Source organism: Blennius ocellaris (assembly GCF_963422515.1).
Source record: "Blennius ocellaris genome assembly, chromosome: 4".
NCBI classification, from domain to species: Eukaryota; Metazoa; Chordata; class Actinopteri; order Blenniiformes; family Blenniidae; genus Blennius; species Blennius ocellaris.
This window is the reverse complement of record NC_137653.1, coordinates 22,397,964-22,416,157: the sequence shown is the minus strand read 5'-3', so window position 1 is coordinate 22,416,157 and position 18,194 is coordinate 22,397,964. Positions and strand designations below refer to the sequence as shown.

The 18,194-nt window shown below is 42.2% G+C and overlaps 1 protein-coding gene across 3 annotated transcripts in view; it reads left to right on the top strand.

The window, feature by feature from the left end:
* Positions 1-16,124: 16,124 nt before the first annotated feature.
* The window catches only part of frmd4ba (FERM domain containing 4Ba), a gene marked incomplete at its 5' end in the record, with an annotated part of 26,767 nt that continues 24,697 nt past the window's right edge, over positions 16,125-18,194 (top strand). For all 3 annotated transcript variants that reach the window (XM_080495653.1, XM_080495654.1, XM_080495652.1), the window contains one exon: positions 16,125-16,286. In XM_080495653.1, coding sequence (XP_080351779.1) covers positions 16,125-16,286 — 162 coding nt within the window. The remainder of the gene's footprint in view (positions 16,287-18,194) is intronic.

Genomic DNA, 18,194 nt, shown 5'->3' with positions numbered 1-18,194 from the left:
GCTCGGTATCGCTCGTTAGTTCAGTGGATCGCTCAGTGGATCCAGGAGGCTTTTACTCCGAGCTGTGCGACATGCTACATGCTACATGCTAAAAGGTTTTGGGGCTCACACACCAGGGTGCCACAGGGTAAAACGCAACTTTACTGAAACATTGCGACTGTCCATGTGCATCACGGCCGTAGTAAATACTTGTTCTGCACACGTGTGACCAGATAGACAACAACAACAATGTTTGCCTCCAGAGTGTCATGACTCCCAGTACATATTCTCCTGAGACTTGGTAGTTTTAGAGTTGAGAGTCACCCGGAATAGCAATCCAATGTGCTCTGTCCATATGAATGTTATTGTTAGAAACACTCTCCATTGTTCGTGTTTCTAGTGTGTTGTTTTTGGTGCACGTGTGTGTGGTTTCATGGCAAATACAAACAACAGCACCCAGTGGTAGTCCCACATGAAAACTACATTGTTTTCAGCGTCTCTGCCGTCGTGGACATTGTGTTGAAAACGTTGCCACGTAAATGCAACTCTTTTCTGAAAGGAAAACAGAAAAACGATGTGTTGTCAGTTTGAACAATTTATCATGTCACGTCGACTTAACTGTCACCACTTGGGTGAAAGTCAAATATATTTCACCACCGTTCCCTAAAGGATGACGATCTTGCTTCTTTTAGTCGACGTGTGCAGTCATATCATCCGTCTTCTCTCCTTTGTTGCGTCTGTTCCCTGCACAGTGCACCTGCTGTATGTCTACAGTTCTGTTATGAGAATGGTCTGACCCTTCTTGGTACATGTGGCTCCTCCTTGAGATGAAAAACATTGTCTGTGAAGAGAAATCAGCCACCACAGTGTGATTTAAAGCAAAACACTGAGTTTAAAAACCACCCACAAAGATTGTGTGTTCTGTTTTGAGGCAGAAAAACAAACAGCTTAATAAACCTTGGATTGGGAATCTGATTATGTGTAAGCATTAGAAAAGAAAGTCAGACATCACGTTAGAAATCGTAAGGATAAGACAAATCTAAAGATTAGACCCAAGATCGCAAAATTATGTTTCAATATATACCAGTTACATTTGGAAGTGCTGTCGTCCAACCTGTGTTTGTGTACATTGCTGCACAGGTAGACAGGTGATGCACAGCAGACCACCTTCTTCCTGGTGGGTTCATCCTTATCTCCAGGCATCGAGGGGAACCTTGAACCCAACCGATCTGTGCAGTGCTACAAACCAGAATCCCCCCCTGTTTTAGTTTGTGTCTTCCTCCTCCCACTCATCCTCCTCACACGTCTCCCCGACTGGGATGGGATTGCTGTGAGGCTGAGAAAGTGAAAATAACAACAAAGCGGAGCCCTCCGCCACCTTCCTCCCTCCGTCTGTGGCGCTCTTGGCTTTTTCTGGCAGGTTGTGGGGAGACGGGAGTGGGAGTGGCCTTTTCCTCAAATTATACCGCCTGTGTCTTTCTGCATCCTTCCATTCATCCATCCCATTGTGATTGCTCCCCATCTCTGTGTGTTTTGTTCTTAAACACACACGCCACACACATCACGCACAGATGTAGAAGGGGATTGTGGTGGTGATCAGAATGAGGTGAAACAAAGCAGGGGGGGGGGCACGGAAAGGGCCCGAGTGGCCATTATTACCCTTTTAGGCACAGAGAGGTTCATGGTGTTGAGCCTCGAAAAAAACCGAGCGTGTCTCAACAGCAGACATACCCCACAGCTTCATATCCACAGTGATCAATACTGCTCAGCTTTTAAAATCCCATGTGAGTGTTTCACACATTTGATGCCAGAAGGGATGGAGGCATGATAAAGGAACACACTGGAGACTTCTGTGAATATGCTCGGAGTCCCGTAACCCCCCACAAAGTAATTTCCTGTTGAGTTGGTTTGCTAGAACAATTTTTCTTTTCTTTTTCAAAAATCCTATCTCAGTAAGTTAATTTTGTTTGGGTTGTACTGTCAGTGGCTCTTGAACGTGCTTAAAGGCTGCTGAGCAACAGATAGGTATCTGCTCTCGTTGGAGGGTGGAAAGGCGCTCACCCATTAAAGCTTAGCATTCATCATTAATAGAGTGTTACCTGAGCTCCCTTTGTGGAGGTTAACCAGAACTCACATGCTCCCGGAAAGCCTCTGGGTAAAAACCACCTAATTAGGGCGATTGTGATAAGCCGCGGCTTCAACGGGACGTCTGTCCCTTTTTGAGGAAGCCAACGGTGTTCAGACATTGGTCAAATTTGACTTATTAAATAATCAATAAGTAAATGGCTCAATGCTAAGGGCTAATTCCGACTAACCCGTGTATTTCTTTCTTGCCAATGCAAATAACTGTTAGCAATAGCACTAATTATAATTGGCTCCATGCTAACGGACACAAGCTCATGTTAACTCAATATACAGCCGTACTTTACACAAACTGATTGTAAGAGTTGTTCGTTAAGCTCCATTGTTTCATTTTTAACGACTCAATAGCTTGCTATAACAAACTTTGATATAGTTAGACATTGACGGTGAGCATCAGCTAATAGTCATTTGCCATTTTTAATGCGGCTTTATTGTGTTAGCATGCATTACGTACAGATCGCGAAACAATGATTCAGCAGTGATAAATGATGTTTGCATGCATTGTGCAGTCATGCTCTTCAAACGAAAAAAGTACAAATATGAATGAATAGTGTGACGGGCTAGGATTAATTCACAGAAATTGTGTGATTAACCAATAATGGTGTAAATTAGGCGTAAGAAAAAGACATCAGCTGATATACTTTAGCTCTAACCTACTGCAGTGGATCATCATTTTCAAACCAATTACATACCCAACCATTTCCCAGCATCGTAAACCTCACATTTAGCTCATTAAAGTATGCAGCTTTTCATTTCTTAGTGTGCACTCGCTGCTCACAAGTCAAATCCCCTGCAGTTTGTAAAGAGAATTCATCCAGATGCAGTCACCTTCACCACTGCAGCTTGGGACGAGGAAGATGATGATGAGGAGGAGGATGAGGAGGGGGGGGAGGGGGAGAGGGGGGGGGGTGAAGTCATTATCACCTGCCCTGTGGACCGAAACCCAGCGTCCTGCAGTTCCACTGAAGCAGGCCAGGCTCAGCTCTCCAACAGGGACAAAGGTCTGCATGTGAGTCATAACATGGAGGAAAGCTCTGGTAGTGGGATGGAATAATAACCAGCAAACTGTAGTACAATCGAGAAAGCCGGACGTCTTTTCAAGATAGCATTGTGCTGCGAAGAGGGCTGGTTACTTCCTTTTTGAAATGCATAGGTTTGTCCGACATGAAAATGTGTGTGTGGCCTTTTCACCTCCTGTACTCTATTGTATTAAGCAGCACATGTGTCCGGCACATTTTCACAAGCATAACAAGGAACTACTTAAAGGAGACCAGATCAGCAGTGTGACACCTTCAATGAGAGTCAGTCATCAGACAGACATTAATGACAGTGGCTTGTGATTAGTGATGGCAGAGACTGGACTTGGTCAGAAAGCTCATATCTGAAGGTTGCGTGCGCTGAACAGTTATAACAGGTGTGGCGCAAACCGCTAACAGTCTGCGTCCCCAGGGGAAGGTGGGAGGGGAAGATCAGCAGTGGAGTTCATAATCACATATGTCTTCCAAACCTGACTTTGTTACTGGGAAGATTTATTTAGCAGCAGTGTTAAAGTGATTAGTCAGGGTCTATTACATGAACATCCTTCGCTCTGGTCCATGAGTCCCTCTTTTAGCTAAATAATTTCCACGGCGAGGTAAAATGTATCTGCTGGTAATAGGAGATGTACAGTGTATTGCAAATATATTGTTTTGGTGATACCAATGTGCGCTACAAGCAGGCTGCGTGATATACGATTGTTATGTATGTGAGTGTTTGTTTAAATACAAACATACTAACACTTAAATATACTGTATTAATGTCATGTATTTTTGTATTGAGATTTTTTCCTCTGACGTACATGTACAGTTCCCAACAGCAACATTTCAGATAAGAAGCTGCTTGTTTTCCTCAATTTTCTTGTGCTTCTGACTTCTGCTCTATGGCCACTCAGATGGAATTAATATGATTCTTCAATCCAGCTTTTATACTTTCAGCAAATGAAAGATTACACAACTTGGCTTCATCATACAGAATGAACATACAGTGAGATTCTTCACAATATATTACACATTCCAGCCAAAAATTTCAAGAATACTTAAGATACACCTTGACTCTTACAGATGTAGACATTTTTCTATTGTCTTTAAATGGTAGCCAGTTTAAGTGGCTAAGCCTTTTCGCTCACTGGATTAGCACCAAGCACTCAGTAATTTGGTCTCCAGATGATTGATGAGCTGCGCTGATACCAAAAATGAAATTAAAGGCTTCCCCTGGTAATAATAATTCCAACCTGATAAACGTAGTGCATCAGACTAACACCACTGAACTGCTTCAATAATAAGACACTGTGAAGTGTAAGATTAAATCAAAGAGTGCTCAAATGATAGATGATGGGAGTTATTTTGATGATGCAGTATATGGACAAATCCATTCTCGCCATTTAAAAATACTAACAATAATCTGTTATTTCAGCTTTATCAGGAGTGGTAGAAAATACATTTGTGCATCATAGAAACAAAGAACTATCTTGAATAGATTGAAATTTGGAAAATATTAGGTAAATGTGCAATATGTTGTGGGGGGATTGCGATAATGACGGGATTTGCACTTTTGTCTGAGATGTTATTATTTTTGTACTCCAACAGTACTCTTTCTCTTGCCCCCTTATTAACACCCCCTTTGACTGTGTGATTTTTCCTATTTAATTTCATATACATCTAATTTTCCCACAGCATTGTTTTTTTTTTGTCAATTTTATTTATTGATTGTGCTCTTGCCCTTTGACTATCACCTATGAATAAATTAGGATTGTCAATCGAGTTACATTTTCCAATAGTTTATCACATATGTTTTGTGATTTGATTGTGATTCAGTTCTATATTGTCTTTCGTGGTCATATTCAATAATTAATATACAATTCTTCTATTTTAAATTTCCAGAGTACAGTGGATTGAAACATCTTTTGCGATATGTATATTGTGCATGATGGTATCGTAATAACAATGAATTTGTAAGATATTGTGCAGCCCAGGTTACGTCCGCTAAGGACTTGATCAAATCATCGGTGTATATTTGTAGTTCTGTTAGCAAGTTTATGTCAAAACTCCTGCACGGTTTGTCGAGTATTTCAACACAGATATGTATTCGGCAACGGACGGTTCCATTGAATTTTAGTGGTGATCTCGACCTGGATCCGGATTCTGGATCAGGATTTCATTTTACAGGCTTTTTAAGGATTACATCAAAACTACATGACAGATTTTCACCAAATTTTCTCCACTTGATAGACATAACCTTTGGTGGACGTCAGAAATCTCTGATTGCTCTTGTTAAAATGGTCTTTTTACTCGACGCTTTGTTTTGGTATTGAGTCACTCTGAAAGTAATTATGTGGCTTTCCTCGTGGCTGATGGTGAGTTAATGAGCTCACGGCGAACAGTGAGCATATGGCAAACAGGTGTTGTTAACAGTTTTCTGTTGCTAAAAAGACTTGGAAAAAATAAGATAGGGCTTGATGCTTGAGGGAACTGCAGACTCCAGTGAGATTGTTATGATCCCTGAGGACCAAGTGTATAATGTCTCCCTTGCTTCATGATTTCTACTTAATGCCACACAAACTATATTTGCATCTACATTTTGTGTTTTCAACAACTCTGACAATATTTATCTGGTTAGAAATTTTAATATGTTCACATGTGGTGTCTTTTCTGGGCAATAAAGTATAAAAACAGCAATGACATGTTTTTCCATACTGAGAGTCACAGCTGTAACAGAATGCGTGACCATACAAACAAAGTATTAAATTAGACTTTCTCGCAGCAGTAAATCGGGAACAGATGGGATGTTTTGAGGCTGTTTGCTCAACAAACTCCAGCGACTTTTAAATCCCTGTTTGACTCCCAGTGAACTCGCCCTCCCTCCGAATCACTTCACCTCATGAAATTGATGTGACAATGACGGCACCTTTGAGAGCTCTCTGCCCACTGAGAGCTTCTGAATTCATACGACGGGATAAAAATAGAGGCAGTCTGCAATATTGGTGGTTTGATACTGACAGAACAGTGACAAGTATTCCTGCAGGACCCCTGGTCTATCTTTTAAAGCGACGACTCTTTGAGGTCCTTCAGGGTGTCGGTACAGTCCGTACGATTTGCCGTTGTGCGTCAAACACCGTACTGCCAGATGAATCCCCATCGCTGATATGATTATCTGTTCAGTGAATTGGATTGAGAGTGATAAGCCAGGAGGTATCAGATATGCAGATATCAACCGCTTCTAATCGCAGCCACAAAATGGATTTAACCACTTCACTGTGTTCATAATGTTCTGCTATAATTGAAGGGGCACTGTAACCCTTAAAAGGTTTTCTAGTGTTCATGACTCAACGTGTGTTAACGACTCAATTTCCATGAGCTGATTGAGCCAAACTGCTATAGATGAGAATTTGTATTAGGCCCATTTGCACACTGCTACAATCAGATAAGTGCCATAAAAAAATAAAAAAAAACCCAAATGAGTGCATTTTTTACACATCTGTGACCGAATAGCCAAGTAATTTAAACATCTGATATATTGGTCTTCGAATTCCATTTTTTACAACATTTATCAAGAAAACTGTGAAGCAACCAATAGATCAATTGTACTTTGAAAGTGTGTTTCTCAACGTGGGGTACAGGACTCTCTTAAGAGGGCACAAGAAATCACAAAGAGTCTTTGCATTCTCTGAGATTGTAAAAATTAGATTAAAAAAATTAGGCCGTCTTTCTGAAGGCGAGCCGAGGGCTCAGAGGAAAAATAGTCTGGATAGTCACTACTAAGTGAAAACCTGTTTACACAACAACTTAACTTTTTGAAAATGCATTATGTTACAACTTTGGTGTTGGGTGATTTGGGTGTAGACAGAGATAAACACAACTTTTTGAAAACCCCGTTAGCCGTGCATGCGCACCACGGCCTTAGTAAATAGCTATTCTGCGCATGCATAAGTAGATGGACAATAACATCAATGGCAGCCTCCAGAGTGTCATGACTCCAAGTCCATATTCTCTTGGGACTTGGTATATTTATAGTTGACAGTTACTCACAACAGCAAACCAACTCGGTCGTCATCAGAATAACAATCTGACTTCGCCGTCTGTCCATACGAATGTCCGTGTACGATAGCGTTTATACTGCATTGTTCTCTGTGCATGCGTATGCGGTTTCATTACAAAACCAAATAACAGCACCAACTTGTGGCCTGGCATGCTAACGACACTTTTTTTTTTCCGTGAAAAAGGACATTGTTTTCAAAACGTTGCAGTGAAAACACAAAAACAACACGTTTTCAGTTGAAACGTTATCGTTGTCGTCCGAGAAGTGTTAAGATGGCCCAAATCATACTGGATGAAGATCTTGTGTGTTCACATCATTTTAAACTTAAATACAACAAGTTTTTGATCTTTTCATCATATTTATTTTCTTCTGCAGCAGTATTCATATCATGTAATGTGTTTTCCCCCCCCCTCTTTTCAATAACTTCCCCCCACTACGCAGCCTTAGGGTTCATTAATGACTATCTGCTCCCCTCCCCCTCTCCTCTTCATCTCTCCTGCCCCATCTTTGTCTGATTCGGACGCCTGTGGAGATGTGCACTGTGGTCATTCATTCCAGGATATGATATTGAAAACTTCTGACAATAGCTCTTTATGATCCTTCTCAGAAATACCCGGGCAGATCAGGGCACCGGCGTTTCCCCCAGGGGCCACGTTTCGTGGTGGCAGACAGTGCGGGGCTGCTGGCTGACACCGCAGTCCCTTCCCCCGCTCTGACCTCCTCCTCCTCTTCGTAGCATCTGGGTTATGCACACACATGATTTGTCATGGCCCGTGGCCCCCAGCCTGCCCCTGAGCGCCGGCCCGTACAGCCACCGGAGCCGGCCTCAAATCCCAAGATGCAGCTGACAAGCCAATAGGTGCATGGTGGCAGCCTGAAGCCGCGGGCCCTCGCCTCTTTTCCTGCCTCCTTTTCTGTTCGCTACCCCCCGCCTCGTCGCACAAAGCCAGGCTTGACTGTACCGCCGAAATGCACACAAAAGCTTTGCTGTCTCGCCATTCATTTGCCAAGCGGAGCTCTATCACATGGTGTTAATTGGCAGTAATTAAGATGTCTTGTGTGGGTTTTTTTTTTAAACAGATGCAGTGACAATTTCAGATGTATTAAGGCAGCCTCTCCCTCAAGATCCTCTGATATCAGATGCGCATGCCTCAGGGTAGACATATTTAAAGGGGAAATTGCAGTTCCTTTTTTTCTTTTTATTATTATATTGCATTCCAAGAACAAATCAAAGTCTGATTAAACTAAAGTAGGAACAGTCTGGACACTTTGCAGCATTCTCATGCGCATGGCACGGTGTACTGAAGCCTAATAAAAAGTAGGCCATGCTCTGTGCGTGACCAGAAATGGTCTGCCTTAATGTTTTATGAACCTAATCTATTCATCTATGATGTATGATTACAAATCGTCCTCCTATCGGGCATCGTGATGTCTGACAGCTGTGTCCACCTGCTCCATTTACTGGCCTGGAAAGCATGCGTGCGGTGTCCTGCGAGGAAAGTGTCCTGGGCCGTCCTGCATGCATGTGTGAGTCGTACGGCCCAGGGTGTCAGCTGCGGTCCCAGTATGTGGCTCAGCTCGTCAGCTGCAGAGCCGTGTGGCTGACAGCTGCTTCCCTCTCCTGCATTCACTCCGAGGCCTTACCCCATTTTGGCTAATAATCTGCCTCTTACTGTACACGGTAATTGCTATCTTGTGTTGAAATGAGCCCGGGGACAAGGAGCTGTGATGATCTTGGCAGCATGGCTGCCCGTGTCATGCCCTACCTTGTATTCTCGAAAGGATTCTGACCTAATAACACTGAACTTCTGGGACACATTTTCTAAATTGTAAAGGCCTGCCGACCTGCGTTCGCATTTAACCTTCAATCAAGGCACCACGATTGAAATGAGTACCAGTTTATTGGGAGATGAGAAGTCCAACAGACAGAATTATTCACCACACATTTTCCTAAAGCACTACTGCTGTTGCTGTCCCCAGGGAGGTTTCTGACACTCAGTTTCGCCCTCTGCTGGTTTGAAAGGCACACTGCAGGGTGAAGTCTTGAGTCCGTCAGTGGTTGCAGTGCACAACAATTGATTGTACTCAGCCTGCGGGCCAAAATGTCACAATAGCTTGAAAAGAAAGGGCCTTTTAAGTGTGTGCAGCACATGACTGGTGTTGAGAAACGGAGTGACACAATCAGAGGGGGTGACAGACCACCGTGCGGTGAGGTCAATGTGCTTCCAGCTGCTGTGCCAGGCTGGGGACAGACTCCAGGAAACTCCTACAGAGTCAAATGTGTTGGTCAGGGAAAGGAAATAAGGTAGGTTTTCACTGTGGTCACCGCTGATTTAATTGACTGTTTCCAAATTAACTAGAAGGAAAGCACAATCACTTTATTATTCACATTGATCAAAAACGTGTGTACAAAAGACACACGTCCATCATATTGACTTCGACTAGAGAGCATATGGGTTTTTGAAGTTAATCTTTTCCATAAAGTTGCCTTATCAGGAGCTCTTAATGGTGCTTTTCCTACATCCTTAGAAGACAGATATTGTATAAAAGCCTTTCGGAACTCTGTGACTCGTGTTGTATTTAACCCAAATCACAAGAATGGTTAGTTTAAAATAATTTTATTCTTTTTCTTTAAGCTATTAATTTAGGCCTTCTTGAAACAAGTGGTAAGTGTTGATGTTGTTGATCTGGAAGAGACGACAGGATTTGGAAAGCTTTTTGAAGACAACTGGTGAGAATCTTGGCATGTTTAAAGATTTTCACCTCCTGTAAGGAGGCTAGTTTTAAACCAACAGATTTGATCGCATCTAAATAACATTGAGTTGCACTTTTTAGATCACAAATGTTCAAAAGGAAAACTGTTGCATGACATATGAGGTGTGAGGGATAAAGTTAGTGTGGGTCAAAAGCTACATGAGACAACTGTTCTTGTGAATAGGCCAGTTTTGTTGTAATTTTTTTGTATAAAATATATCTGTTCTTTTTCTTCAAGGGTTGAATTCTCCATTTCCAAGTATTTTAGTGAGAGAGGATGACGGCAAGGAAAATATGACAATTATGTTGCATAATACACTTAATAAAAGCATCATTGATGGAGATTACAGAGTGAAATGTTCCGGTGTGCGATAACAAAGTGATCCTTACAAAGATGTGAAGAATATACTTCTTTTTTTGGCGACACGATATTCATGTTTATGAGACCTGCGACTCCACCAACACGAGGTCGGATGTGTTCTTACTGAGAGGGTATTTAAAATGTGATGCGACATCTCTGTCAGAACGAAGTTTGTCAGCAGATCTGAGAGGTGCGATCACTCTGAACTGAACTGAGTCGACACTTTACGAATGCCTGATGTGGTGCAGGCTCATTAACACGCAAGTGAAGTTTTCGTCTGGGGGGCTTACAGTGATCCTGGGAGCCGATTGTTTCAGACAAGTGAATGTCAGTACAAAGAGAGTGAATAAAACATTTAAAGATCTTCACTTGTGATCAAGTTCAGGCAAGGAAAAGGACTACTTCTCTGGGGTGGAGATGTTAGAGAGAAAACAATCAAAACGTGTTAAATATTACATTGAACTCATTTGTGTTGTGGAGATTCTATTCTATTATTCCTCTTCTTATAAATGCTGCTTGGATGCCTTCTACTTAAACGAATGGGTATCATTTAGAATAGGGTGCCTGCACAACACCAAACATGAAAGTTAATGACTCTGGTGGATGTAGTGCAGATTTCAGTAAGGAGATGCATACAATTACTGGACACTATATTGGGATGTGCAGTTAGCGAATGCAGCGCTTTCATGTTGTAAATGGGTTATCAGGCTTCTGCACAGCTGGATAACAACTAATACATTTTAATAGGAGGGATTTGAGCAAGTAGACTTTCAGAAATCCTGCAAAAACAAGTATTAGTATGGATCCTAACGCTCTATGGCCACTGGGTGTGTGAAACAATCTGCTTGTTTGCAGCTTTAATGTGTGATAATGCTGAAAGTCAAATAAAAGGATGAAAGGTGTTATTTGTGGGGATTTTGACAACAGAAAATACATAATTCGAGTTGGAAGCTCAAGATATTTTCAGAACTGGTTGTGCAAACCATCAGGGTATAAGTATAATGGTTACAGGAATACCTAATTGACTTCAACTTTCAAAACAACGCATAAAGGAACCATGAATAGTAAAAATTAAACAAATGTCTTTGTATACAGAATAATCAAATATATATTGTATTTTTTTATTCCCCTGGACAACAAGCTCTTTTTATAGGGAGATTTATTATATTACATCCTGGGTGTGCTGGTTTTAACTCGCGCTTCTCGCTTTTCAGCCATGCTTAATACAAATACTTGTAAACAGAGAAGTGAAGCTTCAGGTGGACTGAATAGCGGAGGGATGTTTTATGGAGAGCAGACAGTCTCCCCAGAGATGGACTGTCTGATCGTACGCTCTGACAGATAGTAGCCTATCACCTCTTCCTACGTGAAGCTCGACTATGCAGGCCTGGATATTACCTGACACCTCCGGCAGTCTGCATATGTGTTGTTTATGTGTTCCCGGTAGAGAAAACAAAGACAATGCATTTTCTACCCATTGGATGCAGAAAAAGTACGCGATAAGAAGGGTTATGTTAGAGTGGGAGAAAAGCTACAGGACAGTCAACAACAGTTCTTATGTACAGGCACAAACAAGGCAAAATGTTGTGACATAGCAGTGGGAGTTCCACAGGGATCTGTGTTTGGGCAACTGCCTTTTTTTTTTTCTTTGTATATAAATTCAATGCATTTAGTTTCACAAGCATTTAAATTTGTTTAATTCCCTGATGAGACCAATGATGTTCTCTGCAACTTTTGTGGGAGTTCACAATTGAATTGGGTCAGTTAATGTTGTGGTTTCACCTAAATATGTTAAATAAACTTGAATTCAAGTTGCTTGGGAAAAGCAGTACATATACACATATACAAATAACTGGCAACGCTAATAAAAATAAATTTAATCAAAGGTTTTCTAACGTGTGATCACAAATATGCTATGCATGTACACAAAAACTTGACGTGCGAAGTAAAGTTAGTAATGCGAGTTATCTCTTTATTGTATCACCAGTAGGAAATGGGATATATTTGGCAACAAGTTGACATATGGTACCAAAAGATGAGCAACAGCATGTAACAATAAGGATTTATGCAGCTGTGACAAAGGATTAGATTATGATGGGGAGACAAGTGGATCAAATCAATTTGGAAACTCCAGCTGCAGTGAAGTTTTGTTGGTCTGAGCTTCCAATCTCCATCAATGCAGGTGCTCCTAAAGCCCCACCTCATAAGATTTAAAGGGTGGGGGTGCTAACAGCTTGGCACCAACTACTCCAGCTTAACTTTAGAGCCGCAGTGGAGTTTACACTTCAGTCTGTTGGGGTAGCTAATGGGCTAAATATGCAACATTATGCAAGTTATGATTATGAATTCTAGGGATGAATGATCCCACCCCACTCTGATCTGCCCCGTCGCCACGTTTCAACTATTTCTGATGGAAAACTGGTTTGACTCTTTATTTAAAATGTGAATCATAAGATTGCATGCATGCATACAAAGCTTGCGTGGACGAAGAACAAGCTGTTGGGATACACACACACACACACACACACACACACACACACACACACACACACACACACACACACACACACACACACACACACACACACACACACACACACACGTGTCAGGCATGTGTGCGATCCGCAGCAGGCTCGTGTCCACCATATGTTCAGCTGTCTTGGGCGTCGTTGCTCCGGGCAGCTGTGGCCCTGCACGTCTGTCCCTGTTTATCATGGTTAGCTGGTTACACTTCCAAAATGGGCCCGTGACAAAGAGTCATGCCCTCCAGGAATAAATACATCTGGTTTATGCTTTGCTGGATTACACCATCAATAGTAGTAAATCCTGTTAGAGTACATTGTGCACTTTGAAGTGACAAGAAGAGGTGTGACATTGTCCTTGGAAAGGTTTTCAGAAAAAGGAACAACACACATGGTTTGCGATTATTGTGTCTGATTGAACTCGTTATTACTTTTACTTTTATTTCAGAATAAGAATGAAAGAAATCCCACTGCTAATCAGGACGAAGCTGCGTTTATTCGTCGGACAATATGGGAAAATATGCTTATATTGCAATCATGTTCCTTGAATGTTAGCTTGCTGCATGTTTGAAGAATATTTTGAATTTCTATATTTGGGATCCTAAACCCACTTTTGAAGCTTTAAAGATACCACTGAATGGCATTGCAGGTCTGCATTGTCACGATAACCAAATTAATCTCGTTATTGTTGTCACATGATTATTTAAGTGGATTAGTTGCCACACACTCAAGGAAGCTGGAGAGATAAAGACGAATAACACCCCTTGCAAGGAGAACATATTGATTCAGTCAAAACGTAACAAGTTTGTGAAATTAGAAAGCTAAATTAGTAGCCTGACTCCAGTTACTCACAATTAAATGTGCCAGATGATTATTAAACTTAAAATTAGTGTGCTACCGCCAACAGAAAAAGAAAAGAAAGAAGAGAACTTGCAATCCAGAAGTGTAATCTGTTCTGAATAAGTCACATAGATATCCATGCCTTGAGAAAAAATTAAAATATTCTTATTCATATTGTCTGTTGAGGTGGGGGGTCGACAACGTCTTTACCATGTACGTCAGGGATCTCTGATTCATGAGGTCAGAATCCAGTGTTTTCGTTAAAGCAGCTTGCTTTATTAGAAATTCTCGACATACTGATCAGAATGATGCACCTGACAACAAAAAGGCACCTTATTGACTCCAGTGCATTAGCTTCTATTGAGGAAGGCGGTTGTTCCACAAGTAAAACAACCATAACTCCTTCATTTCTCAACACATTTTCACATGATTTAGTCTGTGACAAAGGGGAAGTCTATCCAAGCTCAACTGAATGAGCACATATTAGATCGGTGTGCAGCGCAGTCAGCCACACACACAGCGCCTGTACATGCATGCGCATAGGTCTGTTTTAAACCGATAATCATAGTGAGAGGGCTTCCGCCAGCGTGCCATTGACGCTTGATGGGACTGAGGTTTCTGACCGGGGATTTAGAGTGTGAGACCTTGTATACAGTCATCTCAAATTCCATGTCCCTTGCTGCGTCACTGTATTAATTGGTTACTGGCCTATAAACATTAGACTTCGTAATACCAAATATCTATAGAAACATACAAACCCAATGTGTTGCTATATTTGAGGTTACAACACGTACCACGTTAACACGATGCAAAATATTAATAAAAAATAAAACGCTTTTGTTGGTCTTAGCCGACATTCCACAGCTGACTTAAATATTTCACTGAAGCTTATGTAATGAAATCAATTTGTTTATTTTTTTACTTGCTATTGCTTCCGTTGTGAAATTATGCATGTTCATAAAATTACATTTCTTTTTTTAATGATTTCTTTACAAAAAAAAACCTAAAAGAAAACGATGATGGTGGGAAAAGGCTTCCCGCTGACCCCCTGCTGGTCTCCGAGGCTCTCTGATGCCCTCTGTTGGTGCGTCTTTGCATGTACTCTTTGAACATGGACGCGTTTATCCAACTCTGAGCTGAGAACACACCTGAATTTTCAGTAAGTCTCTTAATGGTTGTCCTGTTGATCTGTTTTTGACCTGCTTCGAATAGTTTTTCAGTCTTTTTTCCCGTGAACCGCCGCTGTCACATCTGTTCACCTCCTGCATCTGAACAGTATTTATGAGCTGCTTTCCACCGCGCATGCAGAAGATTTAGATGCTTTGCTGCTCACATGGAGAACTCAGATGTGCACCAGACCCCGGTGGGTGCTAACGTTGCATTTATTGTTTGTTTGTGACTGAGCACATAGCGAAAGCTCTATTTTGGGAGCTGCTCCACATGCCTCCTCAATGATAGTTGACGATGAGGAAGACCACATCAGAATAATGTGTCTCCTGCTTTTACTGGTGCCCTCCATCTTTCCGCGTTATTACGGCAGACGCTGGGGTCACAGACGACCTGCTCTCAGACAAATTATGCTGATGTCCTTCATTGAAACAGCATCGAGCTGACTGCGGACACTTAAGCTCTCCTGGAAACTCGGGTCACATAAACAAACAGCCGGATATTGCTTCCAGATGAGCTGCAACACGCCGCCACTGTGAGCCGCTCCATCTCTCCCTGTTGGCCTCTGCTGCTTTCCACCGAGTTGTTTATCTGAATCAGGTGTTCATCTGGTGTGACATTTGCTTATTGACGGCAGCTGTACAAGAGAGAGAATTATAGGCTTTTACATTTTAACTTCAAAGCTCCCCTCACAGTTTCACTTTCCTTTTTCTTTTTTTGCCTCGTCAGCCTTTCCAAGGCTGCAGATCTAAACAAGTGCAATTATTTTTAGTGTTCCTGCAGAATTATTATGGGTGGGAATGTCTGGTCTCGTCAGGAAATTGCTCCCCGCCACCCAGACGAGGTGACGGATCGTTCCCACGCCCTTCTCCAGACAATGAAGTTGACAGACAACTGAAATTAAAAAGGAATTTGTTTGAGCAAAACAAAACATTTTCCACAATTGTGTGCCACAGAGGAGCATATTTATGGGTTTCAGGGTTGAGCGGCCAGTACTCTGCAGTGGGGGCCTTGTGGGTCCGTCCTGCCCTCCCCTGCACTCTATGAGGCAGTGATTTGGACTGAGGCCCAGCGCCGAGCCAGAGGCACAGCGCTCCGCTCCACTCCAGCCTCTCCAGAGCGCCGACTCTCACTGACATTACATCAGCTGGGGAGACACAGAAGACCAGTGTGAGCGAGTGTGAGCTGGAGTGGAGCAGATTGTTGCTCCGAAGCCAAACAAAGTGCAGATCATCTCTTCTGAGGTGGCATCAGCCGATTGACGGGGGATAAACGACCCTCGGGCCATGGCGGTGCGCATCATACGTGGGATGGAGGACCTGGTGGCGTCCAGCAGCCAGCTCGTCTGGAGCCTGGCACATCACACCCTCAGGAGGTGGTACAACCGCGGGCTCATGCCATGCAGACGCATCCTGGAGGCCTGGTTCAGGATTGGAAAATGCTACCAGGTACGGCAGCTCCTCGAGAGGGACGCGTTTAAATCTGGCAGAAGTTAGTGATCGGCATTTGCGATTAATTACTGAATTGGATTGTTGCTGCCAGTCAGGAGTTTTTCCACATGTGGCTCATTAGTGTATGCATGTGTTTATTTGTATGGATGCAAGGAGGCACGGGCGGCCTCTTGCTGAGTCATAAAGTCTGCTTTTTAACAAGAGTCCCCTCTCCCGGCACACATGGTAGTGGTTTGAGAAGCAGCGTGGCCGCCTGTTTGATCTCTCTGTCTGGCTGAAGAGGAGGACTTTAAAGTTGTCTTTGTTGCTGGAGCACCTGAACGCTCCCTGTGCGCTGAGCACCGCCTCGTCACGTGCACTGTGTGTAAACTTTTAAGTGGGTAGGCCCGTTTGATTATATTCCCAGCAAGCAGTCATGTGATGGTATACCCACAACTAAATCTATCATCTATAATGAACATCTATAATTTCAGCTCAGAGTTGCAACTTTGCTCCAGAGACTTGGCTAGTTTTTGTACTCAACGTGTCTTTTGAATCATCTTCAGGATTCGAATCAGGTTCTTTAAGTGGAGACTTAACCCACTGCACCAATTACAGTTCTTCTTCCTTTCAGAGTAAAAGATTATGGTTCATAGCCAGTCTGCGGATCCAGAAAATATTTTGGAAGGGGGGGGTTTACAGGGGAAACTACCTGAAAGTGAGAAATGTAAGGCTGTCACTCTTGTCTCTGTAATATTTAGACTATGCGTGAAAATAAACTTTAATTGTTCATATCTTCAGTTGGTTTTGTTGGCTCAGGCGAGGTTTACGCAACAACTCTTTCAAGTGAAAACGCAAAACCTTTATTGCATTTTTTGGGGGTCTGTTCAGACTGAAAACACAACTTTTTGAAAACAGATGACAGATGTAGATGGCAAAAACACTGCTTCTGCACATGGGTGAGTAACTTGAGTTACTGGTTTGGTCATTATTAGCCTGAAAACTTTAAAGGCAATAATACCAAATGTCTAAAGAAACATACAAACAAATCACGAAAGTTGACGTTACAACACACATACCAAGTCATACCAGCCTTTTTAACAATAAGCAAAATATGAAGACAAGGTATTGAAAAAATATTTTTTTTTTCTCATGCAATAAGGCCACTTTGACTTTGACATTTTCAAACGAAAACGATAAACTTTTGTTGCATTGTGGGTGTAGGTTTACAGGATAATGGCACTCTGAGCCACTGAAAACGTAACTTTTAGAAAACTGCATATAGCATGTAAATGGCCATTGTTTTCATCGTTTTTTGTGTAAATATGAAACTTTTCTGGAAGGAAAATGCACAATGTGAAACAAGGTGTAAGTTAATTGACTTCTTAGTTCGCCATTGTCAGCATTGATATCAGGTTAAGACTAACTGATAATGCCTTTAGCAATTGAATATTTTAACATGAAATTCATCCGTAAAGGTATTCATTAGTATGGAACTAAATATGTGCTACATGCAATAGAAAAGAGGCTGTACTATTTTTCTGAAAAAGAACAGAATGCAGGTGTATTATACAGTGAAGTGCTCCAGATGTGCACAAGTTCAGCAGGTAAAGAGCGCCTTTCCTGAAGTGTGAATCTCCCCTGCAGCTTGTGGTTGTTTCTAGAGTTCATGGGTGAAGCGGTGGGTCGCAGACCTGGTCAGATCTGCAGGGTGGGCCTACTTGAGGTCATGTGAAGAGAGCGCCATGGAAGCTCCCTGCCCATAATGACAAGGCTCGGAGGGGGCATCGACCTCCCGGACAAAAGTCCTGACCTTTCCTTTTTATCGTGGAGGACTTTGCCCCCGAGGCTCCCACCCCAAACTGAAGGCACGGATATTTATCAGCTTTTAACCTTTCACAGAGAACTGACCTCTTTAATTCTAAG